Source organism: Ictalurus punctatus, chromosome 10 (assembly GCF_001660625.3).
Source record: "Ictalurus punctatus breed USDA103 chromosome 10, Coco_2.0, whole genome shotgun sequence".
In the NCBI taxonomy this organism is placed as follows: domain Eukaryota; kingdom Metazoa; phylum Chordata; class Actinopteri; order Siluriformes; family Ictaluridae; genus Ictalurus; species Ictalurus punctatus.
Window position 1 is genome coordinate 7,640,162 of NC_030425.2, and position 27,339 is coordinate 7,667,500.

General features: G+C 42.0%; 1 protein-coding gene across 3 annotated transcripts in view; it reads right to left on the reverse strand.

The window, feature by feature from the left end:
* diaph3 (diaphanous-related formin 3) overlaps positions 1-27,339 on the reverse strand; it is a 361,935-nt gene that overhangs the window by 53,933 nt on the left and 280,663 nt on the right. For 2 of the 3 annotated variants that reach the window (XM_053683158.1, XM_053683157.1), the window contains 2 exons: positions 15,718-15,813; positions 13,827-13,880 (listed from right to left, as the gene is read on the reverse strand). In XM_053683158.1, coding sequence (XP_053539133.1) covers positions 13,827-13,880; positions 15,718-15,813 — 150 coding nt within the window. The remainder of the gene's footprint in view (positions 1-13,826; positions 13,881-15,717; positions 15,814-27,339) is intronic. The other variant, XM_053683159.1, reaches the window with a different exon arrangement.

The following is a 27,339-nucleotide window of genomic DNA, read 5'->3' on the forward strand; positions in this document are numbered from 1 at the left end:
CTGAGAAATAGCGCCGAAAAAAGAAAAGCACAAGAGATCAGCTTACAGCCAGTGTGTTTCTTTTATGCCTGTATGAGAGAGAGGGGGGAAAGAGGGCATAAAGGGGAGAGAGTTGGACAGACATATACAGAGAGAGCTATAATCAGCGAAAGGATGAAAAAGAGATAAGAGATGGTTGTGGGAGGGAAGGGAAAGATCAAGAACACAAGAGATCAAGACAAGAGAGGGAAAGAAAAAAAAAAAGACAAAAAAGTGCATGATACTCAGAGACCAGATGTAAAGCAGGACACACTCTGAATAGAGAGAGCAGCTATGTCAGAATGGCCTCCGGCAACATTTCAGTGCTCGGGATAAATCATGTTGCGCGTATTTTTTTGCAGCGAACCTCACAGGTTGGCAACGATGCCAGAACACGCTACATCAAATGAACAGAGAGAAAAGGCTCTGACCAAAGTAGCACACCACCTCTGCAAAGCGTTTGCCATCAGAGTGGGTAAGTTTGAGCCAGAGGTGTGCATTAGGACATGTTTTTATTCGCAAGAGAATGGGAGTATCTTCAGATCACAGGTTCCGTGACTGCTACTTCGCAGGTCGGGACGATGTCATTTTCATCCTCAAAAAACGGCTAGCCAGCTAACAGTGATGAGTGATGCATATTTTCCTCCTCAGACGCCAATCTGTGTAGTCATTTTTCTAGATTTAACAAGAGAATATACACTCCCCGAACACTTCACCTTTATTAGGAACACTATACTTATTCTGAGCAGGGCCTCCCTTTACTCTCAAAACAGCCTCAATTCTTCATGGCGTGGATTCCACAAGATGTTGGGAACATTCTTTGAGATTCTGGTCCATGTTGACATGAATGCATCAGGAAATTCCTGTAGATTTTTCAGGTGCAGTTTCATGCTGCGAGTCTCACTTCCTACCACATCCTAAAGGTGTTTCATTGGATTCAGATGCAGTGACCTGGAAGACCACTGAAAAACTGTTGTCCATGAAAGCAGATGACTTTTGCTTTGTGACATGCTGGAAGTAGCCATTAGAAGATGGTAAACTGTCGGTATGAATGGATGCACATGGTCAGCAACAATACTCAAATAGTCTGTGGCAGGCCCAAAGTGTGTCAAGAAAACATTCCCCACACCATTACACCACCTCCACCAGCCTGGACTGTTGACACAAGGCAGGTTGTGTCCATGGATTCATGCTGTTGGTGCCAAATTCTGACCCTAAAATCTGTGTGCCTCAGCAGAAATCTACGTTTCTCCAGTCTTCAACTGTCCAGTTTTGTTGATCCTGTGCCCACTGTAGCCTCAGCTTTCTGTTCTTGGATGAAAGAAGCAGAATCTGATGTGGTCTTCTGCTGTTCTAGCACATCCGCCTCAATGTTTGACATGTTGTGCATTCTGAGATGCTTTTCTGCTCACTACAAAATGCACAGAGGGATTATTTCAGTTACTGTAGCCTTTGTCAGCATGAACAAGTCTGGCTATTCTCTGTTGACCTCTCTCGTGAACAAGGCGTTTCCATCTGAAGAACTGCTGCTCACTGGACATTTTGTTTCTTTAATGCACCATTCTGAGCCATTCCACTGTGTGTGAAAATCACAGGAGATCAGCAGATATAGAAATACTCAAACCACCCTTTTTGGCACCAACAAATCATGGCACGGTTAAAATGTCAGGTCACATTTTCTCCCCATTTTGATGGTTGATGTAAACATTATCCAAAGCTGCTGGCCCGTATCTGCATGTTTTTATGCACCGCGCTACTGCCACATGACTTATGGCTGATTAGATAATTGCAGAAAAGAGTCGGTGTAAAGGTGTTCCTAATAAAGTGCTCAGTGAGCGTATCTCCGTGTTGACTAATCTACAGTATAGCTCATTTAAACATAAGCACTACTTTGTTTACGTCTGATGTTGTGAGCAGCCATGTTAATCTGTCGTCACTCTGTAAACTGAGGAGGAACTCGGAGTTGAGATGACTACGCCGAGCGGACGAGTTTCAAGTCGAGGAGGCGTTCTCTTTGGCTTTTCCTGGTTTGCGGCTGCGACCTTGAGTTGAACTCGGCATAATGACTAGTTCCTTCACGTCAGGTTTTTATTTCCACTCAGAAAGAAGAGACTACATTCTGCGGTCTTGTTATCTATTGAGTCATGCTTCCAAGGTTGGCAATTTTTTTGGTGTTTGGCATTCACTTACACGAACTTAGTCCAAAGCAAAATGACTTACTAGCAGACCTGAACACCTCTTTCAAATCCTCATGTCCTTAACCATTCCAGTGAACTGATAGAATAAAGTTTTACTTAAACTTTATTAAGGCCATTATCCCCACACCACTCTAAGACGACGAGGAGGGAAGGGGGGAAGGAATGCTTTTTGTGGTCCATATGCAATCAAGACCCCCGTTTACACTCAAAGAATTCAAGAATGCGCAGAGAAAAGAAAGAAAGACGTTGTGATTATTTACTTTAGTTCAAAACTACAACCACCGTACTCTAACATAATAAGTCTGAAGGTGAGACAGGTATGAGAAAAGGTATGACTGACCAAGGCTGTTTGAAGTTTTATCCAACATGCCAACATGGTGGCAATACAATAAAAGACATTCCAGTGTCTTGTACTTTCCCTGAGATTATGAGGTATTCATAACACACAAAAACGTCAAACAGAATTCTTCCCTCTGAAAAATTTGTCCTATCTCTCAAAGGAGGAATTATATAGATTTAGACGTGACGATTTCACAACTTACGAATTAACCAGTAAACATTTTTACTGACGGCCCCAACATGGCAACACACAACGCTCTATCCAGCTGTGGCTTCAAACACAAAAAATATTTTACCACACTGTGCTGAAAAGTAACGTCAGTTACTTGATATTAAATCGGTATCGATTATCGTTTATAGAACTGTTGTATAAAAGCAGTATCGCACGTGCAACTCAAAACTCATCATTATTAAGCTGTTGTACTGAATATCAGCATGGCTGTGGACACGAGGCCGCAGGTAATCACAGCCGTGCTGATATTCAGTACAACACAACAGTAATTATGAGTGATTTTAGGCTTTATTCTTAGTACAGGCGAACAAAAACATATATTGTAACGGTAATAATTAAACATGCTCCATAGGTGCAGTAGATATTGTAGAGAAAAGTTTGAACAAACGCCAAGTCTAGTCTTTTAATGCTAACGCAACTCTACATCCTCACAGCAAAGCAGCCCATTCATTTAAAAAGCAACTGTGATTCTGGACACAACAAGTAGGCAACAACTGACCCTTCTGACCCTCTGCTTTCATGCAAATTTAGCCATTACATGATTAACCAACAAATGATTGGTTCCAGTAACCTCCTCAAGTCAATACCTAAACCTTCCTTCCAATTCAATCACAGGTTAATATACGTTGTCCTGGTTAGTTACAGTGGACGATCGGATGGTGACCTCACAGCTGACCTTTTCAAAATACCAATAAAAATGCTGTTTTTTGGCCGAGCACACTGCCTTTACTCACAGTCACTCTCACTTTCAGATTATAACGACAATGTGATAAACAGCCTACTGACAATGTACATGATCTCATGTAAAATGCTGTCCTTGGGGGAAAAAAAAAACAAAAAAAAACTCTCCTATTTGAATTGGATCCATTTGACATGAGAAGGTAAAGTAATTATTATTGGAGCATCTCAGGGATCTGAATCTTTTTTTTTTTTTTTTTAAATGTATGTTAAGGACTTATACACCTAGAACGACTACAACATATTTTGACCTTCTATAAAACCACCAGTGAAAAAATAACCCCTAGTGAAACACAGTATATAGCGTTCGAATTGATATATCAGTAAAGATTCCATTATATCCTGTGGGAGGAAAGGAAAGGGTAATGTTCAAACACAATGCACACTACAACAAGAGCTTATAATAAAGGTCAAAAGAATCAGCTTATATTAAAACGAGGTACATGAAAACAATGCGTACGTCGAGAAGACACGGGATACAGAGATCGCTCGTCCCAGGTGCATCGATCTTAATTACTACAGACCTCCTCCAGCAACAGTACTTTTGACCGCTTTTATTTTTTGCTTCCTGTTGGTCCTTGTTATTATGTGCAAAGAGAATTTTTTATAATTTTTTTTTTAAACAAAGATTTCATAATAAATATTTCTTTTCATTTTCACAGCCTGTTAAATGTTTTTAACTGGTCACTTAACACCATGATATCATGAGGAAAGCGTAAAGCTATTTTAGACAATAAGTTTCGAGAATATGTAGGAGGGTTACGACGTCCGCATCGAGAACTTCCTCTATCTGCTAAAGTGTGCGTACGCACCTCTGCGCCGAGCTCCACGGCACATCGGCACATTAGCATGTTTAATAACTTCTTTATTAACCTATCATCAGCATGTTTATTAACCTGAGCACCCAGTGCATACACCACAGACCCACACTGGTTTAAAGTTCCTCCACTGACCCGTGAGAGCTTACATCCCCATTTATTAGTGTTGTACCACACACACACTCACAATACTTCCATGAATGTGCAGGTTCTACACCCTCTGTGTACTGGCTTTAATTAGCCTTTGTAAAACATCTCTCCCACTACTTACTACACACAGGACCTGACCAAACACAAAGTCCTCTCTCTCACACACGCTGTATTTATAAAAAAAATAAAATAAAAAAGTGGGGGGGGGGGGGGGGCTTCATTAAAAAGGTGAGCCAACGGAACCAAGCACCACTCCAAAAAACCCCAGAGAGGGTTTTTAATACACACTGGCTCTAAGCAGCCCTGGGTTTTTAATGGATTAAATTAGATTCTTCGTGTCACTAGGTCTGTCTCTGTGTGTGTCTGGATTTCTAGTTGTGTAAGTAACTGCGTGTTATATCTGATAGCACTTGAAAGTGTGTTCAGTCAGGGTTCCTGTACAGGCACTTTCTGAATTAATCACTCATCCTAATAAAATGCACACGGCCTGTATGTGATGTTCAGATGATGTATGGCTCTGAAATACCAATAAATCAAGAGTTCTGACATTCCAACTTTTAGAACAATGACATGTAGCATCAATTAGAGAGCGGATGTGGGAGAGAGAAGTGCACCCCCCCCCCCCCCCCCCCCCCCCTCTGTCTGAGAGCTGGTGATTAACTATTGCTTTCCATTTTCTCTGGTTGCCATTTGTGCTGGAAAAAAAGGAGAAGAATGAAGCGAAGATTCTCTGGCTTTGATAGCAATTATAAAATAAAACATGAGAGACTACCAATAAACAGCACTGCCTTAAAAACTCAAACACACTGTCAAAGCACATAGAAATACGCTGTGTGTTTCTACCATCGTCGTTGATTAGACACTGGGTTTATTTGAAAGATGAGGCTTTGTCAGAAGGAGAAATCTGAAGCTGCAAAGGCTGAAATACGGCTATGGATATTTCCACACGGCTGCCCAAGTGAATTTAAATTGCTAAAGCATACATATACACCGATCGACATACACTTTAAAACCTCCTGCCTAATATTTTGTAGGTCCTCCTCATGCCGCGAAAAATACCCCTGGCCCGTTGAGGCATGGACTCCACAAGACCTCCAAGATGTTAGGAGAAGGTCTTTTATGCCCTGTAAGTTCCTTGGATCGGACTTTGTCCAACACATCCCACAGATGCTCAATCAGACTGAGACGTGAGGAATTTGAAGGCCAAGTCAACACCTTCCTGGTGGTACGTGTCAAAGTGACATCCACATGAATGCCAGGACCCAATGTTTCCCAGCTGAACACTGCCTAGAACATCGCACTGACTCCACCAGCTTGCCGTTTCCCCATAGTGCATCCTGGTGCCGTCTCTTCCCCAGGTAACGACACACACACACCCGGCCGTCCACATGATGTAAAAGAGAACATTATTCATCAGACCAGACCACCTTCTTCCATTGCTCCATGGTCCAGTTCTGATGCTCATGTGCCCATTGTAGGTGTTTTCAGTGGTGTACAGGGGTCAGCATGGGCTACAGAAGCTCTTCTGTGGGATCGGACCAGACGGACTAGCCTTCGCTCCCCACACACGTCAATGAACCTTGGGCGCCCATGACCCTGTCACCGGTTGTCCTTCCTTGGACTACTTTTGGTAGGTATTAACCACTGCATACCGAGAACACCCCATCCCAGAACACTGGGAACACCCCAGTCGTCTAGCCAGCTTCGTTCAGATCCTTACTCTTGCCCATTTTATCTGCTTCCAACACATCAACCTCGAGAACTGACTGTTCACTCGCTGCCTAATATATCCCACCCCTTGACACTGTTACGAGGTAATCACTGACAGGTGAAGTTATTCACCTCGTGTTATTGCTGCTTGGTGTATAACATATTTACACCGGGACTCTGTTAATGCTCGATTCTGATTGGAAGAAGGTGTTTATTTATTTTCTTTAACAGCAGCTCTGAACAGTTCCTGCAACTGCAACGTTTAGGGATGTATTAATGCGCTCATTCTAACATTTTATTGTTCCTATAGTAACAACGTACACAGGGAAGGAGTCTCCATTATCACTGCTTCATAACAGCAGCGGTAACTCTGCTCCTTTAACTTCTCCGACAGAATAAAAAAGAAAAGAAAAAGGCTTTAGAACAGAGGGCTTTCTGTTTTCTCGAACATAACAAGCTGCATTTTTCTCTTAATAACTTCGAGAGAGAAAGTAAGAGGCTGGTGAGGGAACGGCTCTTTATCACTGTTATATCATAATTGATAACAGGGACTATCTTGTTCTGCAGACGTTTCGCAACATTAAACACAACTATAAACAAATAAAAACTATGGTGTGTCGCTATTAAATGAATTTTTTTTTTTAAAGTTCAGAAATTACTGAGAGATAAAACAGGAATAAAACACTTCGAGATTCCCCGCTATTGGAAAATAATCAACTTAACAGATCACACCCCCCTGTCGTTAATTACTTTCCTGTAACAGAATACTCCTTCGTCTTTTTCTTCTTTAATCATCAACAGCGATGCGTTTCCCTACGCTGAGAAATATCAACAATGTGTCACGACTCTGAGCCAGTAAACACAAACTGTTTATGTAGAATATTCCCTTAAGCACTAACTGAAAGCAGCACATGCTCGCAGACTCTTCCATAAAGCTTCGTACAGTCTGGAAGCCTCAGTGGAATAACGTGCTCTGAATCTGCAGTCTCGGCTGGCTAGGTCTCCGAGCACCACTGTTTCTTAAAGCCTATTAAAACAGGCAGGGGCAATTACTTTGACACTAGAACATATTGGGGAAAGTTCATATTTCACCCACACTCCTTCATACACTCAGTCCAGCAACTTTCGGTGTGTAATAGCTGAGGCTGCCTCGGGACAAAATGAGTGCGCTAGTACGGAGAGGAAAAAAAAGGGGGGGGGGGGGGGGAGCCTCAACTGAACCTCATTTCCTCCAAATAAATTTTTAGACTTAGGAAGAACATTTCATCCTAAAAGCACCATCAGCAAAGATCAGAAACCAGAATTGTCTAACATCAGTGCCAGATCTTTGAAGCAAATATGTATCTGGGCAGTTTATAGCTTGAGAAATGATTAGTTTAAACATCTTGACATCTCGTGATGCTCAATATGCGCTTTATTCCCTTCATGCTCTGCTTCTGCTTTCCCGTCAATCAATAATGATTAGTAACAGAAGATGGATGATGATGGAGGCGGATCTCCATTAATTAAGGCACAAAAACAAAAGTAAACAGCAGCGTTAGAAACGTTCCACAAAAGCAGCGTAGTCGAGTAAATCAGCACACAGCAGAGATTCCCAGTAGGAACCGATAAGGTCATTGCATGTGTCCATTAAACCCAGTCGTAAAACCTTTAGTTGCGGTCCATGCTCCTTCACTCATCCAACTGTGAACATTCCCAGGGTTTAATTTACCGAGTGCTCGCTGACCTTTCCTGGCCGACCGCAAATCCATCTTAAGCTCCAATTTAAAAAAAAACAAAAAAAAAAACGTTACATCATCATTGTGAGGTCAGGTATTAATAAGGGAATCACGCCTAATAGATTCGTAAAGGGAGAATGGTTCAGTGTTTCGGCCGAGACCAGACCTCCACTTGGAGTTCTCAGTCACACACGGACACTGAAAGACCGGTGATACACTTGCAGAGTAATGTTGCGTACGTGTGTGTGTGTGTTCACATTGTTCACACACTTGCCAGTGCATCTTTTATGAATCTGGAGGATTAAAGGCGATATCCGGATATCAGAGTCAAAACAATCCTGGTTTCCAGGGAAATTCCTGATTGCCCTGAAGAATGTTAGCAAATTCATTGCAGCTGTTTGGGGCTGTATATTTGCCCATATGCGGAGATGTCATGCAAAGCTTTCTGCCGATGTTGTGGTGGCTGTTATAATCTTGTGAATCACATATTATACTACAATATTTATACTACAATGTGAACAAGTCATACACACCACATATATTTAGAAACCACAGAGATTAATAAATAATAATGTGATCAGGGACACATGGCTTTCCACCAGATTTCGGAGCGTGGCTGTGAGGATGTGTGTTCATTCTGCTACAAGAGCGTTAGTGAGGTCAGGTACTGATGTCAGGTGAGGAGGTCTGGGGTTCAGTCAGTGTTCATTCCAGTTCATCCCAAAGGTGTTCAGTGGGGTTGAGGTCGGGGATCCGTGTAGGACACTTGAGTTCTTCCAGTCCAACCTTAACAAACCATGTCTTCACTGAATTCACTTTGTGTACAGGAGCATTGTCATGCGGGAACAGGTTTGGGCCTCTTGGTTCCAGTGAAGGGAAATCTTACTGTTACAGCACGCAAAGACTTTCTATACAATTGTTTGCTTCCAACTTCGGGGCAAAGGGTTTGGTGGAAGAACCACATGCCGGTGTGATGGTCAGGTGTCCACATACTTTTAGCCCTATAGTGTATGGTTAGTCTGCTGCTGACTTGTTACGTTCTATACTCCCTCCACTTTGTGATTTGGTCTTGCACCATATGAATGCATAGCGTTGTCTCCTGAGCACCATAGATAAATTCCTTATTGGGTTAAACCAGACATGCCAATGGTCTTGGATGGGAAACCTTTCCAATTTGAGCTTAACAACTTTCTACATGGACCCACATCTCTGTAAAGTCCAAGTCTCTCACAGCTAACGCAGTATATACAGTACCGCTATCTATACGCATGTGTGTTAGGTAAAGTCAACAGTAAAGTCAGAACAAGCTGAAGAGCAACACCACTCTCTTTGTCTTTCTTGCTCATGCCCCTCTTGGAAGGGGAAAAAAAAGAAAAAGACGAACCAGGCGAAGTGCTTTTACAACAAAAGAATAAACAAACAAACAAACAAACAAATAAATATAAACCCAAAGGAGGAGCCCACCAGAGGTGCCCAGTGGTCTGCATCACCACAAATTACCTATAAAATCCAAATAGTAGGCTCTTAAACGGACAACCTGCCACCGTAGTGGGAGCTTTATATAATGCAACATAACTTTCCCACTCCCTAAAGTACTGCAGTACTGCCTCCCAATTCCTGGTCACATCAACCTGCCATGGGAGCTCTGTACTGAGACCCCCTATGCCCTCCCAATCATATGCACACCACAACCAGAGCTGGCACTCACTGAAATAATGGCTACACACCGAGCTGACCGGTTCATGTAACTTTCTGTGCTTAATTACAGTATCTCTTTGCAAAGATGTTTCTGTTTTAATTCTCTCTGCTGTGCTGCTGGAGTGTGAAACATCAAAGCCCAGGAGATCAATTACAGAGGGGTATTTACAGCAGGGAGGGAGGAGGGAGCAAAGTACAGAGGGGTGCTGACAAACTTTATCATCCATCCTTCTGTTAGTCACTGAGCCTGTGACCGACTGACTGATGTTCGATCGCTTAATACTGATGATAAAGGACAAACCACAGAGGATTAGAACATACACACAGCACGGTTTTGTATAGCACAGGCACGCAAACAGATGCCTTCATTTAGTTTCAAGGCAAGACACTACAGGTAGAAATGACAATTCTGGTAAATAATGTCTCATATATAAATATATTTATTTGGCGGACCTTTAAAACCTTCTAGAATTCTGCATAAGTATAACAAGCACCATCAGATTTGAACACATGTCCTAAAAGTAGATAAAGAGAACCCAAATAAACAAATGAGACAAAAATATTACACATAGTCATTTATTTATTGAGGAAAATGATCCAATATTACATATCTATGAGTGGGAAAAATAGGTGAACCTCTACAGGATTAGCAGTTTAATTTGAAGATGAGTCAGGTGTTTTCAATCAGGTGTGAGTGAGCACCATGTTTTATTTAAATAACAGGGATCTATAGGGATTTATCTACTGTAAAAGAGCTGTTGATGCTCATCAGGCTGGAAAAAGTTACAAAACCTTCTCTAAAGTGTTTGGACTCCACCAGTCCACAGTCAGATAGATTTAGGAAATTCAAAATCGCTATTACCCTCCCCAGGGGTGGTCGAGCAACAAAGATCACTCCAAGAGCAAGACGTGTAACAGTCCACAAGGTCACAAAGGAACCCAGGCTAATTTCTAAGCTACTAAAGGCCTCTCTCACGTTGGGTAATGCTAATGTTCATGAGTCCACCATCAGAAGAACACTGAACAACAATGATGTGAATGGCAGGGTTATAAGGAGAAGGCCCCTGCTCTCCAGAAAGAACATTGCTGCCCTTCTGCAGTTTGCTAAAGATCTTGTGGACAAGCCAGAAGGCCATTAGAAGAATGTTTTGTCATTTGGTTTAAATGAGAAGTGTTTTGTTTGAAGAAAGTAAAACACTGCATTCCAGCATAAGAACCTTATCCAATCTGTGAAACACGGTGGTGGTAGTATCAGGGTTTGGGACTGTTTTTCTGCATCTGGTCCAGGATGACTAGCCATCGTTGATGGAACAATGAATTCTGAATTATACCAGTGAATTATAAAGGAAAACGTCAGGACATCTGTCTATGAACTGACACACGAAGAGAAAGTGGGTCACGCAGCAAGACAACGATCCTAAACACACAAGTCGTTCTACCAAAGAATGGTTAAAGAAGAATTAAGTCAATGTTTTGGAATGGCCAAGTCAAAGTCCTGACCTTAATCCAACAGAAATGTTGTGGAAGGACCTGAAGCAATATCTGATGATATTTTAGGCCATATTTATGCAGAAATATAGAACATTGTCAAGGGTTCACAAACTTTCAAGCACAACTGTCTTTCTCATGAGGATGCCTTAGCAGTGAAATAAATATCTGAATGAACACCATTAAAACACAAGAATTTTTAGCCCGATTATGAATGTAAACGTATGCATATTTAATTAGACGACGCCTTGTTTGCATAAATGATTTTAATTCTTTTAAAAAGTTCACATGGAAAAATAGTAATATCAGCTGTAAAAGATTATTCACCTGCAATGCCATGCCTTAATACCATGACGTCGCACCGCTATGCATAAGATACCATCCGAGTAACATGGACCACATTTTTAATCACAGGTGACTACACTCTACAAGCTGATATAATTTGACATGGTCAAAAAATAAGCAGAACCCTATAGTATTAGTTGAACAAAGCATTTACACAAAGGACTGAGAGCTTCAAAATCTGAACAGCTGAAATACAAGAAATCTACATACAAAGCAAACCATAACCTACTAACGTAATGTGAAAACAAGGAATTAACATGAAACAGCTGAACTCACAAACAAGAACAACTGTGCTCAGTCATAAACAATTGCCGTATCAGTGTGTGATTAGGTCCCCTGGTACACTACAGTATATTTAATGGTTGCTCAAATTGGCCTCACATTCACATATACAACATTTTATGCACTATTAACACGGCTTTATCTGCATGATTTCCATAAACGCTGTGCAACCTTGATACTGTCCGAACGTTACATCAGCCAGGCCGTGATACCAATTACTGAATACACGTATACATGCACAGACAGACAAGACGACACCGACAGACACACAGAAACAAAACTCCCCCCTACCTGACAAACCTCAAGAGAGAGAAATAGTCTCATGGCAGGGTACTGTGCAAATAACAAGTAATTAAGTTCAGGCCGTGAGGTAGAGCACCAAGGGGACCAGGGGCCTTTGCGTGCTGAGTGTGTTAGCATGTGACACTGTGGAGTTTTATTTAAAAAGCAGATGGCAGGGTGAAAATGAAGATGAATGGGACAGAAGCCTGGTGTGAGATGAGAGCTAATTATCCAGGTCTGTGCTGGGGCCTGGTGGAGCAGAGGCCTATACGGATGCAGCGAAGCCCGGGGCTCTGTTACTCAGACAGGCCGCGTTCCGAGCACAGGGACAAGGGCGCAGTAAGACTGCTGTGTCCTCACCGTCACCTCAGAGGACCATATGTCCTCCACGGGGGTTGCTTCAGCAATCCCAGAATGCAATGTGCCAGGCAGAAGAGCACTAAAAAGTTCTGACAGTCTGACTGAAAAAACATAGATGTCATATGTCTTTCTCTTTCTAAACCACTGGCTTAATTTCTCTCATTTAATTGTGTTAGAGAGTGAGTGAGTGAGTGTGTGTGTGTGACAGAGAGAGAGATGGAGAGTCAGTATCGAGTGAGAATCCTCAATAATTGTATTCACGCATGCTTGCCCTACCAGCTACAGAGACTCCCATCAAAAGCAATAACAGCCTAAATAAGGTTATAGTTTAATTATTCTAAGTGATTCAATAGTAATTATAGTGCAACCTTGATGAGGCAGCCATTGTTTATCTTGTGCTGATGACTCACACTAGCCCTGCTCCTACAGTACCATACACAATCCTAGGAAATTGAATGCGTAGACTCGGTATTACAATGTCTTCATGAGCAGATACATAATATTAGGATATTCAGCAATAAGCAAGTTTATACAAACAAGGTTCTGTCGCTGGTGGTTACAATGGACTTTCCTGACATAACAGGTCATTACGGTCTGTACCACACTGAATATAGAGCTCTTACCTTAACATTTTCCCTGTAAGAGGGCCACGGGCATAGAGCGGTTCTTCAGCAAAACCCTCGCCTACTGCTACTGGGCCAATTTAACTCCAGCGTAACCGACAGGCTGCTTGTGAAGTGCCATTCTGACAGGTGGGCAATCAACAAGTCTCCGTGGGCAGCTCCAGAGCGCATTAACACCAAGTTGTCATCGGAGCTAATGCATGCACATTAGCAACAATCCCCACTTAGGCAGAAAAAGGAAAAGAAAGAACACCTACGCCAAAGTGCCAATCACTTCCAGGCAGGTTAGAAGCGCTATGATTGGTCAGGGGATTAACGGAAAACACACAAAACATAGATCTTGAAGAAAGAGAAGCAGAGAACAAATATCATGGAAGGAGCTTTGTTCTAGCTAATAAACTGTGATACATCACCAGATACGCGCCCTGATCGAGAATATTTCACAGGTCAATGCGCAATTATGAGACAAAATGCACCACACCGGCTAGTGGAACTGTACAACATGAACTATGCAATGCTCATGGAGACAAAAGTCTTAACCGGTGTAATGAAAGGTAATGTATCACAATTATGAGTCATGTTACTATGCTTGGAATACATTAGAGAAGCAGCTTGATCAATCTCAATTTCCCTCAGACTTCCCTGGAGTCTGAGGAATGAGGCAAAACTCATAATGTACATATGGTACCAGAGACAGGAAAAGACTAACAGCGCAGTGTTAATGAAGGGGGACTAAGGTTAGATTGCAGTATTAATGAGAAATGAAGAATGGGGAGATGAGCCAAGCACACAGACAGGAGAAATATTTTCCGTTTGCTTCTCTTTACCGTGATTGCAGTCTTTCAGAACTGGCCTTTGGCTGACCATGTGAGTTGCTTCATCTGTGGAATACCAAAAAAAAATAACAACAAACAAACAACAACAAAACCGTGTATGAGCGAGTATAAGACTGAGAAAGACAGACCTATGGGACATTTGTATAAACACGTCTGCTACAATCATTTTCGGTAAGTCAATAGTGTAGGTATTCTCAACTGGGGAGTGAATTCAGTGTTGAAAGATATAAAGTGAGATATTATGAAGAGTGTGTTTTTTTTTTGTCATTGAGGAGTTCATTTCGAGTTCATAGCGTTCTCATTTGATATACGCTATATACTGATGTGCACAGATCTATGGATTAATCTCAGTGGAATGATTCATACTAGTCTTCTACTCGTGTCTGATTCCACTCCAGCATCAATTTATTAGCAGCATCAATTTAACATTGATTTTATGCAGTTGCTATGCTCTACAACGGAGCGTGCGCCGATGTAGGATGGTTGTTCAGGGGGCATTTTTTTTTTCTTCTTCCTCTTCTTGCACAGTGCCTACTCGTGTGGTGAAATAGATGAAAACGTCTGTGCTAATGCGGGTGGAGCAGAGCAACAGGAGGTGCGACATTAGACCGTGGTCCAAAATTGCGCTCGGTCTCTCAAGAGCAGAATTTAGCGTGCGCACAAAGCTTGACATGACAAGAAGGACTGAAAGAGTTGTATCGTTTCTTACAGCCTGGTTTGGTGGATGTACCCACTTTTAAAATAAATCACCCGACTGCTAACTATATCCAGTTGTCTGAATTATGTTAGTTGTAATAAATAAGAACAAACGGCTCAGCCGTGGCGCTTAATTATCACTCAGATGGTAGAATCAACCGAATGTCTAAATAATGAAGCACAAGATGCTGCAAATTTAGACTTAATTAGGATTGAAGTGTTCGTAAGTGAATGCAGAGGTGGCAACAGCCTAAACACAACTATTTTTCATTTATTCTTTTGCAGCCCCGACAGTCCCCAGTCCCGGTCCGCTTGATTTCTATTGGCTCACAGGACTGAGGGTCATGAATTCACAGCCCAAAGTTCACCTTCCATAACGGTGGTGCAAATGAACCGCTACCAGAAGCAAGAGTGACTTTCAGGTCTCGTGTCCTTTCCCCTTCAGTGATTTAACGTTACTGCTGGGTGAATTGTATTTGCATTCAGTCTGATTGCTGCTTTATCTGAAAAGCACCAAAGCTGTTGGCACCTCTGAGAGTGAGCAAACGAACAGAAAACGCTGCAGAGAAGAGCTGATTGGATATCTTCAAATCTTTTGATAAAATATTCATTTCATTTCTTTTTTTTTTACATAAGTGATAAAATTGCATCGCAACTTAAGCATTTATTTGAATTAGGCTGTCAGTTTGGTTGCAACTGAATGCATGTATGTGTGTGTGTGTGTGTGTGTGTGTGTGTTCCTGAACCCAGGAGGCATGAGGATGGGCTGGATTCACTCAGCCTGTGGTCAGAGCGATCAGAGCAGGCCATACTAGAAGTACCTGGCTCTGTAACCAGTTGTGACATCAGCCATCCAGTGTGAACATCAGAGCCAGACAGCAGCCGTAATAAAAGAGGAGTAGATGTCCTATGCTTTACCTTACTGAGGGGAGGAAGATGGGTCCCGAAGGTTCCATACCAGCTATACTAACGTGATTTTATACATTCACACTGCCCACTCGAGAGACGCGGTCAGGGTGAGATTCATGGTGTCGAGAGAAGTGCAATATAGCAGATAGATAGCAAGGGCTTTAAGAAGAGATTACTGAAGAAAGACTGAAGGTGCAGGGGCTGCATGTCAAATGAGAGGTATAGCGAGTGTGATGGCGGGAAGTGGAGAGGACGTGATGAAAGAGATGAGACTCACCTCGGGGCCTAGGTGCTCTCTTCCGTCGGTCTCTGAAAGCAGCTCCGGATTGCAGCGCTTCCAGCAGACTGTCCATCACGCCAGTCTCATCTTTTTCTACACAGAGATAGAGAGAGAGAGAGAGAGAGAGAGAGAGAGAGATAATCAGATGCTGTTTTCCTTTTCCATTTCGCTTTCATGTCCTTGGGTGTGAGTTAGCATAGCAAAGCCCACTGATTCAACAAGCTAGACCATGAACAGTACATCAGAGTGCAAAGCCTGGAGATTTGAGAAGCAGACAAGCCCTTAACTGGCTCATACATCACCTACAAGCCTCTCACTCTAAACAAATCCACTGTATTGGAGATTTTCTCGGCCCGCTCATAAAAAAAAAAAACAAACAAACAAAAAAAACCAAAAAACAACAACACCACCAACTAAATAAAAACGGATCCAGAGTTGAAGTTGTTAACCTGAGACCACTGGCTTTTCGGCAGCTGGCGCCTCCGGAGAAGAGAGTGGCCCAAGTGGACAGAATAGAGTCACCCTGGGTTTAAGCCTGCAACTAAATCACTGACTACAGCACATCCCCCCTCTGAACACACACACAGACACAGCTTAGCAGGGGAGAAAGAAAAAGAAGAAAGCAGAAAATAAATCTGACAGAAAAGTGTTTCACAGGGTTTTCAAAAAGTGTTTTTCAGCCGTGTGCTGGAACAGGGGGAGCCTTGTGTGTATGTTTGAGCGCACACAGCCTTGAGAGTGTAACCTTGCGAAGCAATCCTTTGGCATATTGATACCGAACGTGCCGAAAGAAAAGAAACGTACGCTCGCTCATATATAGTCAAATGGTGGAAAAAGATTTCATGCTTTATGAACAAAACAGATTAAATCATGGTTTGCAATATAGCTTTCTTCAGTCCAGTTTGAGCTCAGTTTCATTTTAGGCTTCTTGAGTTTAAAAAAAAAAAAAAGAAAAAAAGAAAGCATCACCTACGTATGTGCAAGAAAACATGGAGTGACTGTACAATTCCAATAATCATAAACACACCACTAAAAACAACTAAATGGCTAATCCTGATTACCAGTGAGCATATTTTATCACCTCAGCGACTTAGTTCAACGGCTTAAACCTATCATGGTCCGATATTCAGATTATTAATAGACTACGTAGTGAGTGAATTAGAACCACATAAAGCCGATGTCTTAAAACGGCTAACTAGCTGAAATAACAATGCGAGACTCATAACATGTTCTGTTGGTGGAGTACTTTTAAAAGCAAGTGGCTAACGTGACCAAGCTACTTTGAGTGTCAATCGTAAAATTGTTATGAGTTTGGTTTCCCATCACTTTGTTCACACACACACACACACACACACACACACACACACAGGTTTGCTAGTTATAATATCAGCACAATGATCTGCAGCTTAGACATCAAAACGAGACACGTTCATGAGGCTGTCATTTCTAGCCCAACCCTAAACTGTCAATAACACGCATTTATTGTAAAGAAAAATATTGGGACGTATACACGATATGGCCAAATGTTTGTGGACACCTGACTCTCACACCCAAAAATATGCTTGTTAAACATCCCGTTCCAGATTAAGTCCCCCATTGCTGTTATAATAGCCTCCAGTCTTCTGGGAAGGCTTGGCACTAGATTTTGGAGCGTGGCTGTGCGGATGTGTGTTCATTCATCCACAAGAACATTAGTGAGGTCAGGTAAGAAGACCTGGGGTGCAGTTGGCGATCCAGTTCTAGACAATTGTGTGCTTCCAACTTTGTACCAACAGTCTGGAGAAAAACGACACAAGGGTGTGATGGTCAGGTGTCCACATACTTTTGGCCATATCACGAACTGTATCATGTCAAATGAACTTGACAAAGACGGCGCACCGTTCCTGAAAATAATCTGTGGAGAAGCAACTTTTGCCTCATTACGCAACGTGGGAATGGGCGGGGTTTAAAATTGTACCACAGCCAGCCAGCCAACAGAGGGGCTCAGAGACATGTTGGCTTCACGTTTGAATTCCCATCATGATGTCCACCCATATATGTAATGCAGTCACTGGTCTGAGGCTCACACATCTATTTACCCAGTGCTTCCCACCTGCGTTTTATAATGAAGTAGTAGGTTCTAAAGTAGTGTGGAGAAGGGGGGGTTCGGGAAGATAACAGAACATGGAGGTGTTCCCGTTCTATATATAATGTATTCATATTTTCTTCCTTTATTGTGATGGTAAAGGTGTAGAGATGTTTATCGGCCATTTTGAAACGTGCACGTTTAAATCCTATACATGACGTCAGAAGCTGAATTAGCACAAACTATGCAAAGTGTCAGACAACGCTGCTGAATATGACTCTATAGTTGGAAAAGATCCAGAATGTGTCAGGGGAGGAAAAAAAAAAAAGCAGAACCATATGCCAGTTGTAAGAGAAAACCCTGAAATACAGAGCCAGAGGAACAGACGAGGAACAGTATGTTGTCTAAGGATGTATCAGAGGAGCTCCTGTCTCTCAAGCCTTCTCTCTCTGGTGAACACCGACTCAATTAGAAATGGAAAATGAACCAAATGCAATGAGGATCTGCCACCAAATTAACAGACACCGTACGAAATGCAAAGCTCATGTAAGATTCCTCATGCTGCATGTGGACTTGAAGTCAGAGATCATTTCAACTACACTTAACATGACTTGATGGACTACTGGTTAAGGGAGCTCGGCAAAAAGGCCAGAGAGTATCCTTCCCACTACAGCATAACAGTTCCCACTTGACATTTCTGCAACAGAAAGCAAACTGAAAAGAAGAAATAAAAAATAAATAAATAAATAAAACTCTCTCATACCATAGCCAGAGGGAAAGGGTAGGCTACATGACATAACTAGACTACGAATGATAACCGCTCGGAATAAACAGTTAATTATCACATACGTTTCGCACAAATTATTCATCAAATTATAGTTTTTATCTACTGCATATTTAGCACCCAGCACCAACTAGCGTTTCCTTACATTTATTGCAAACCAAAAGGTGTTTGTTTATCACGATTTGTCCTACCATAATTTATCTCCCTGTTATCCATCAATAATTTCTTTGGTAGTCTATCTCTTTCAAGACCTCCTTTCTCCTCCTACACAAGAGATTATATCGTGCTCCTTTCCATAGGTGTTAATGACATGGGTCTGGTTCATATTGGTGGGGGGGCAAATAATACAGTGCAGGTGGGCCTCAATCAACAGCTATTCTTTAAGTGAGTACCAAAGAGACAGGGGGGAGGATAGATAATTGGGGGGTAGGAATATATATATATATATATATATATATATATATATATATATATATATATATATATATATATATATACACACACACACACCCCTGCAATCTACAATGGTCTATTTTTACTCAGCATTGCAGGGCTAAAAGTACACACCAGCCAGTGCTAAAAGAACGCAGTAAAACCAGGCGTGAATATCAATCACATATTGCATTGTTCAACACTGAGGGAGCAGCACAGAGAGCCAAACTCCACAAACCTCATCCAATCACAGCGCTGTCTGTCTGAGCGCGCATGCCAGAGGACACTAGAAAGACACTTCTTGACACCCACGTCATTACCAAGCTTAGTGCTGAACTCTGCTATACACAATCCAATCTAATCCAGGCCAATTACAAAGGTCTGTAATCCGACACGTACGCTGCGCTGAACACTTAATCTGGAGAACAGACCAGGATGGAGTGAAAAGGGAAAGGTGGGAGGCTACTAATATTTGACCTTAACGCCGTGGTTGCCTTTTATTACCCTGTACAGTGGGTGGGTGTAGAGAATGATGGATGGGGGGATAGATTAATGGACTGATGGATGGATGGATGGACAGGTGAGTAGTTAGGTGGAAGATAAATAAGAGAACAAGAACACGTCAGAGGAAAGGGGAAAAGAAAAAAAAAAAAAAAACAGAGATGAGATGAGAAAGATAGAGGAGGGAACCTGCTGAGCCACTGATGGAGGAGACAGAAAGGGTGAGGAGAGTTTAATAACAGAGAATGAAGGGGGATGTGGAGGTGTGAGAGAAAAACATGTGGGATGATTTAGTGGCCAAAAGAACTACACCAGACTGACCAATTTGGTGGACATTTGGTTCTCTCCTTGCTCTCCATTAAGATTTACAATTAAATGTCTTTATAGTTCTTTAGAAGATTAAAGATTCTGCACACATTTTTACCATCAAATCAGCTGCTTCTAATCAGTTTGTAATGCCACGGTACCTGTGATATCTCAGAAAGCTGTATCGTCACATAACTTAGCATAAAATTGATATTATACCATTACGTTCGCCTAGGCTCATGATTAATGACGGCAATCAAATCAAATCCAAGCAGACTGCACACTGTGCTCTGTGGAGGAAAAAAAAAAAAAAAAAAAAAAAAAAAACATTACAATGAGAAAACTACAGCATTCACCTACAACATCTTAAACATATAACTCGGCTCAAGGAGTTTGTTGCTAGCGGCCCATAGCAACAAGCAACACAAGAGCAAATGCTGGCTAGGTGAATTAATGTCTACAGACAATGCTAGGTGTGTGTTTTGACAACAAAGGATTCTGACACGATGAAACCATTGAGAGAAAAAACATCTGTACAGAAGAGCTTTTCCCAGGTAGAATAAAGCCCGCTTTTGTCCAGTGCAATGCTACACGATTCACCGTAACTAAAATCGGCTAACTAGTTAGGGTGAACATATTCCGGTATTCTAAAAAGAGGACATCTTTTGTTTACACTATTAGCGTCACTTAAATATATATAAATAATATCGGTTTCACTCCGTCCACGTTTGACCTTTTTCCCTAGATTCCTTTGAATGTCCACGGGATACAATTTTAAGGTCCGAAAAAGAGGACGTTTGGTCACCCTATAACTAGCGCACTTCATTTTCAGCCAACATTACAAACAACATGTACTTGGTCTAGGGGGAAATTTTTTTTAAAAAAAATGCTATGGATGCATCCCTAAAAACAACTCTAGCAGAACGAGAAGATCCATGAAGGTTGTAGCTACATGAAGTCATTCATTCACACAGATATATGTGCCTGAAGGGAGCACAGAATGTGGTATCCTTCATAAAATAGCTCCTTAAGGAAAATCAAATATAACCTGATCAAAACCCAACACAAAAATGCCTAAGAGATTCTGAAAAAGGGGACTCACTAAATACAAGATGTTCTAATCAGTAAGCGGTCTGTAATTACCTCCTATCTGACCTTTGCAAATCCCCATATAGAGATCTTTTCTCTTTCACTCCACAGCTCATGAACAGATACACAGAGCTGATCTCAGCTTCCCTACCCGACTTATGTCGCTCTGTCAAAATGCCAGCCTCCAATCTGATCTGACAAATGCACATGATTCCAAAGTCATTTTTAGATCATAAAGGTCAAATATTCTTGTGACAAAAGGATAACAACGTGGATTTCTTTAACATGCAAAATGTACAGTATTAAGTGGATGTATCCTGCAGAAATTCTGGTATCTGTATACCGTAATGTTCTCCCCACACCTTGAAGGTGAACCTTTCCTTTACACGCACACACACGACGCAGGATAACCCTATCGTCAAAAGGGCTCGGATTAGCAATTGATATGTCTGACTGGATTTACAAAAACAAAAGATTCCAGTGTTTAATACGTTAAAACGTGTTAAATAGAAGACAAAACAGCCAGCACCAATATACGCATAGAATCAACACCGCAAAATATCCATATTCTAGCCATTAAAATGGAAGCATTTGTACATTTTGTTTCATGAAATTTCATTTCACTTCACACGTTTTCCCCAAGAGCAAGAATTCGCTAATTCTATGAAATAATGTGCTTCGTGAGATGCCTAAATACAAAGTCAGTTCACTCTAAATTCACTTTTACATTAGGCCATGATTTTTAGTCGTTAAAATAGCTGTACTATTCTTTTTGTTCCATGTGACCTTGGTCCGTAAGGACGATGTACCGGCTTGGTCGTCTTTGATCTATTCCCGTAAGGACGATGTACCGGCTTGGTTGTCTTTGATCTATTCCCGTAAGGACGATATACCGGCTTGCCCGTCTTTGATCTATTCCCGTAAGGACGATATACCGGCTTGCCCGTCTTTGATCTATTCCCGTAAGGACGATATACCGGCTTGGTCGTCTTTGATCTATTCCCGTAAGGACGATAGACCGGCTTGCCCGTCTTTGATCTATTCCCGTAAGGACGATAGACCGGCTTGCCCGTCTTTGATCTATTCCCGTAAGGACGATAGACCGGCTTGGTCGTCTTTGATCTATTCCCGTAAGGACGATAGACCGGCTTGGTCGTCTTTGATCTATTCCCGTAAGGACGATAGACCGGCTTGCCCGTCATTTGATCTATTCCCGTAAGGACGATATACCGGCTTGGTCGTCTTTGATCTATTCCCGTAAGGACGATAGACCGGCTTGCCCGTCATTTGATCTATTCCCGTAAGGACGATAGACCGGCTTGCCCGTCATTTGATCTATTCCCGTAAGGACAATAGACCGGCTTGCCCGTCTTTGATCTATTCCCGTAAGGACGATATACCGGCTTGGTCGTCTTTGATCTATTCCCGTAAGGACGATAGACCGGCTTGGTCGTCTTTGATCTATTCCCGTAAGGACGATAGACCGGCTTGCCCGTCTTTGATCTATTCCCGTAAGGACGATAGACCGGCTTGGTCGTCTTTGATCTATTCCCGTAAGGACGATAGACCGGCTTGGTCGTCTTTGATCTATTCCCGTAAGGACGATAGACCGGCTTGCCCGTCTTTGATCTATTCCCGTAAGGACGATAGACCGGCTTGGTCGTCTTTGATCTATTCCCGTAAGGACGATAGACCGGCTTGGTCGTCTTTGATCTATTCCCGTAAGGACGATAGACCGGCTTGCCCGTCATTTGATCTATTCCCGTAAGGACAATAGACCGGCTTGCCCGTCTTTGATCTATTCCCGTAAGGACGATAGACCGGCTTGGTCGTCTTTGATCTATTCCCGTAAGGACGATAGACCGGCTTGGTCGTCTATGCCAAATCCCCGTAAGGCCGATATAGCGGCTTTACAGTGTAAACGTTATCCCCGTAACGCCGGTGTACCGGCATTACTCTGCTATGATTCCTTACTTATTCAATTATTATTTTTTGACCCGGAAGGTTGATGACGTCACGACGTGATTACGTTATTACGCCGGCATTACGATGAAGCTGATCCAAGCGTGAATATTGGTGTAATAGTAGAAGTGAACTAAAAATGCCAAAGCGAAAAGCTAATCGTGTTCCAGCTAAAAAGTTACACCTACAGTGAACACAGGTACATCTAAAACAGTGAAAAAAAAACATACACAGTTATACAGGCGAGAGCGAGGATTCTAGATAGTGACAGTAGTGAAAGTTCAGGTGACGTTGAAACCAAAACTGATAGAGACGCAAACTCTCCTGATTCAGACCCCGATCCGTCTTCATCTTTAGCATCAACCAGTGCGACCGACACTGCAGGGGTCTGGAGTCATAACGGGACCATCTCTGTGCATTCGTGAAAACACTACCTGCTGGTCTGATTATCACCAGAAACTTGACTTTTGGCGCTGAAATGCATTTATTTATTTATTATTTATAAAGGCTTTGACCACGCTGACGCTCGTATGGTACTTCTAAATAAGTAGAAGGATTTTAGCGAGCATTTTTTCGTAATTTCTCTAGTTAAGAATTGTGCTCCAAGTTTAGTAAAAACACTGAACTGCTTCATTTTCAAAGTAATATTACACAAATGCATTATTATAAGTTGCTTCAAGGCCTAAAAATGTTAAAATTAAAATGTTGATTTTGGTCCAGGAACTCAGGGTTGGCGTGCTGTATCTCTGGGGAATATAGGGTTATGGGACATAATACTGTGGGAACTTAGGGGTAAGAGGGTTAATGATCAAAAGGTGCAGGATCTTTATTGGTACCTAGAATAATGAAGGCTACAACAGAGGGTAGAGCTTTCTCTCATAAATCACAACAGTTTTGGAGCAGCCTTCCAATTCGTGCATGGGACTCGGACATGGTCGCGGTCTTGTTTGTTTAGTCAAGCTATTCATTAATAGCTTTTTTAAAGCGGAGTATGGCCCCGCATGGATAGCCTACAGTTCACCATGGGTTTACAGAGGATGGTACCACACAGACACCCTAAAGATGGCTGAGGACATTCTTTCTTTAATAGCCAGCAACTGCTATGAACAGTTTACACTCAAGTCTTCATTCCCACATCACAGTATAGTATGTATTGATTCTCATAGACAAAAAGCTCCTTTTAATACACTTGGCATGCTTGACTTTATAATACACGATTATATAAATGGAATGATTTATATTTACACTATCCGGTGTCACCCAGATGAGGATGGGTTTCTGGTTCCTCAAGGATTCTTGTTGCTACCATCACCTCTGGCTTGCTCACTAGCCATAAATTTAAAGTAAAAATGTATATCCAGATTTCTCTAAAGCTGGTTTGTTTAAAAAAAAAAAAAAAAAAAAAAAAAAAAAAAAAAAAAAGCGCTATACAAATAAAATTCTATTGAACATGAGATGCGTTTACACTAGCGAGTGGAAAAGCCACTTTTTTATTTTGAGCTGGATTTTCAGCCCCAACCTGCAATTAGTTTCTATATACTGCTCGAGTCAAATCTATTATATGGACAAAGATTTGTGGACCCCTGACCATCATATCCATATGTCTTTGTTGAACATTTTGAAGCATGACTGTGGGGATTTGTGCTCCTTCGGCAACAAGAGCGTTAGTGAGGTCGGTCACGGATGTTGGATGAGGAGGTTTAGGGTGCAGTCGGTGTTCCAGTTCATCCCGAAGGTGTTCAGTGGGGTTGAGGTCAGGGCTCTGTGCAGGATACTCGAGTTTCACACTAATTTATGCGTCATTTAATTTGCGTTTTACTACTTAGAAGAAGATATAAATAGATATATAGGCATATGGTAGTGCCTCTGGTGAGGGTATGTCGCTAATACAGTTAGCTTGCACTGCTAATCTGCTAGCCGAGGTAAAACAGATGAATGGGCGCTACATGTCCACAGTAGAACTCACTCCATGCTCACGAGCGACTTATCGCATGTTAGAATGAACTCGATGACTCGGCATTACAATTCTTAACAGTGCTGAAGCCAAGTGAAGAACAGATGTTGGTGAAACTGAAAAAAGTTCAACAGACAGCTAAATGTGGTAGAAACACACGTCAAACCTGGAAACATTTGAAAGTCTACAGACTTACTTTCAGGTGTGTTCTTTTTCCTTGAGACTCTTAATATGTAGTTTTCCCTCTAGTAACGGGATTCTATATTGAGTGTGCACTGTGGCAGTCAGGGTCAGAGTTCAGCGCTTCAGGGATTCTCCAGAATCCACCATGAATCGTCCCCAGAGGAGGGATCACATTTCTGCAGGGTTTTTTTTTAAACATCCGTAGTTCTAATTTTGAGGGAACTGATGCCTCGAAAAAGAGGCATTACTTTCTTTCCTGTGCGTTCTCTATATCTTCAGCTCCTACATCATTACTCCGTGTGTGTGTGTGTGTGTGAAAACATATTATAGAAGTAAAAATAGTGCAGAGCTTCAGTTTGTGCAGCAATTTATCATACAATTCCTTCAGCAAACTGCTTCTTACACAGCCAAAAAGTGTCTCCCTGCACACGGTGCTGCACCCACTGCAGGTGCCTCGCATTACCACAGTGCTTTAACTGACAGTTACCGTGGAGACAAAGCGGGGGGGTGGCAATGGTAACCTGGAAACAAAAAAGCTCCTATTTGTGCTACGACTGATTTCTGACAGGAAGGATGAGAGGAAGCATAAAGCAGACAGTTAGAGAGAGAGAGAGAGAGAGAGAGAGAGAGAGAGAGAGAGAGAGAGAGAGAGAGAGTAAGGCAGCGAGAGCATGACCAATGTATTTGTAAGTACAAATTGGTAATTCTTTTCATTAAACCCTCGGTGGGAACAAGACAGACTTTATACGTTTTAAATTGATCCATTAAGAGTCAGAAGAGTAAAGCACAAGGTTATAAATATAAGAGCTGTGGCTCTCGGGAAGAACACAGGGATGTGAACGCCACAAAGTACTGGTTGTGATTCTTCTGTTACTCATCGCTCCGGTAACTAAGATTGCAGTTTGACGTTTTCTGAGCACCAACAATAGTATCTCAGGGTGTTGCCTGCAGCATTGTTAGCTACTGATTTACCCCCCCCACACCATATCACATGGACGATGAGTGATAGCTTAAAACAACAAATAGTCTGAGGCCCCGTTTACACTAGTGTGTTTCCGTTTTAAAACGCATAACTGTTGCTACGGTTACGCCTGCCGTCTACACTACTCCGGAAACTTTTGGAAACGCCGTAGATCACGTTTTGGTTTGAAAACTCCTGGCTCGCGTTTCAGTGGAAACAGAACCAAAATGAAGACTTCTGAAAAAACGAAGGCGGGGCTTTGCCCACATTCGCCCCGTGATTGGGATCTCTGGATCATTGGGTATCCTTACCCGATTCATCAAGCCCCTACCGTATGACCGTTACGCTACCTTGATCGTATACACAACAACGCGGAGACTGAACCGCAAGCTTTGCTGGCTTTAGTCGCCATTCTTATCAGCCACCGTGCAATTAAATTCTGTACTTTATAATACTGCAGCTGCTACATGCGCAAGAGGTGAACTACGATTAGAGTAGGGTTGGCTGATTATTTTTTAAAATTAATCGGATGGGGCGGGGCAGACTGAGTGTTACAAATATAAACGTCAGACTAAAACTTTACACAACTGTTTGTCCAATTATATAAGACTGAAAAGAACCCAATACACACACACACACACACCAGAATATATATTATTCATTTAGGACTGTAGTTTAATTCTGTGCTTTTTGTGCATCCGTAAAAATAATGCATAAATATTTATATATAATATAAACTAAGCATATAACCAAGTATATAAACAGGAAACTGGAGAAAGTCAGTGTCCGTGACTCTGGGATTCTGCTAAAGCTGGAGGTGTCGCCTTACGTGTGTATGACGTCATGCGGCGTCGCCTAGGAAGCGGTTTTTACTTCCGTTTTTTTAACCTAAGTAAGTAAAAAACTGCTCGTGTTCTATGTGAGGTGATATTACCTTTCTAAAATCCACACACTAGACGGTAGTGCAGAGTGCACAGTGTAAGTGTACAGTACTTCGTTTGGGACACAACTTTAGTATTTACTCTCCGAAGCGTGTTTTTTCGGAACAGAAGTAACGTAATGAGTAGACACACCCCGTGCCGCACAGACCGACTAATCCATAATTTTCATAATTGGTTATTATCGATTTTATCGATTAGTTGTTGCAGCTCTAGTTAACAGCAATCGGCAAAAAATCTCATTTCAAGCGACATAAGCCCTACATGGAACAGCGGTTTTGGGTTAGACCGGGAAGAACTAGTGCCTGGTGGGACATTTGTCAATGAAGTTGTTCCCGAGGAACGGCACACGAAGACGCCCTCGCTTTTCCTCGCCATTATGCTCATTGTTGTGCCTGCCGGTGACTAGCAACCGACGTCCTGTGTACACTTGTACGCGCATGC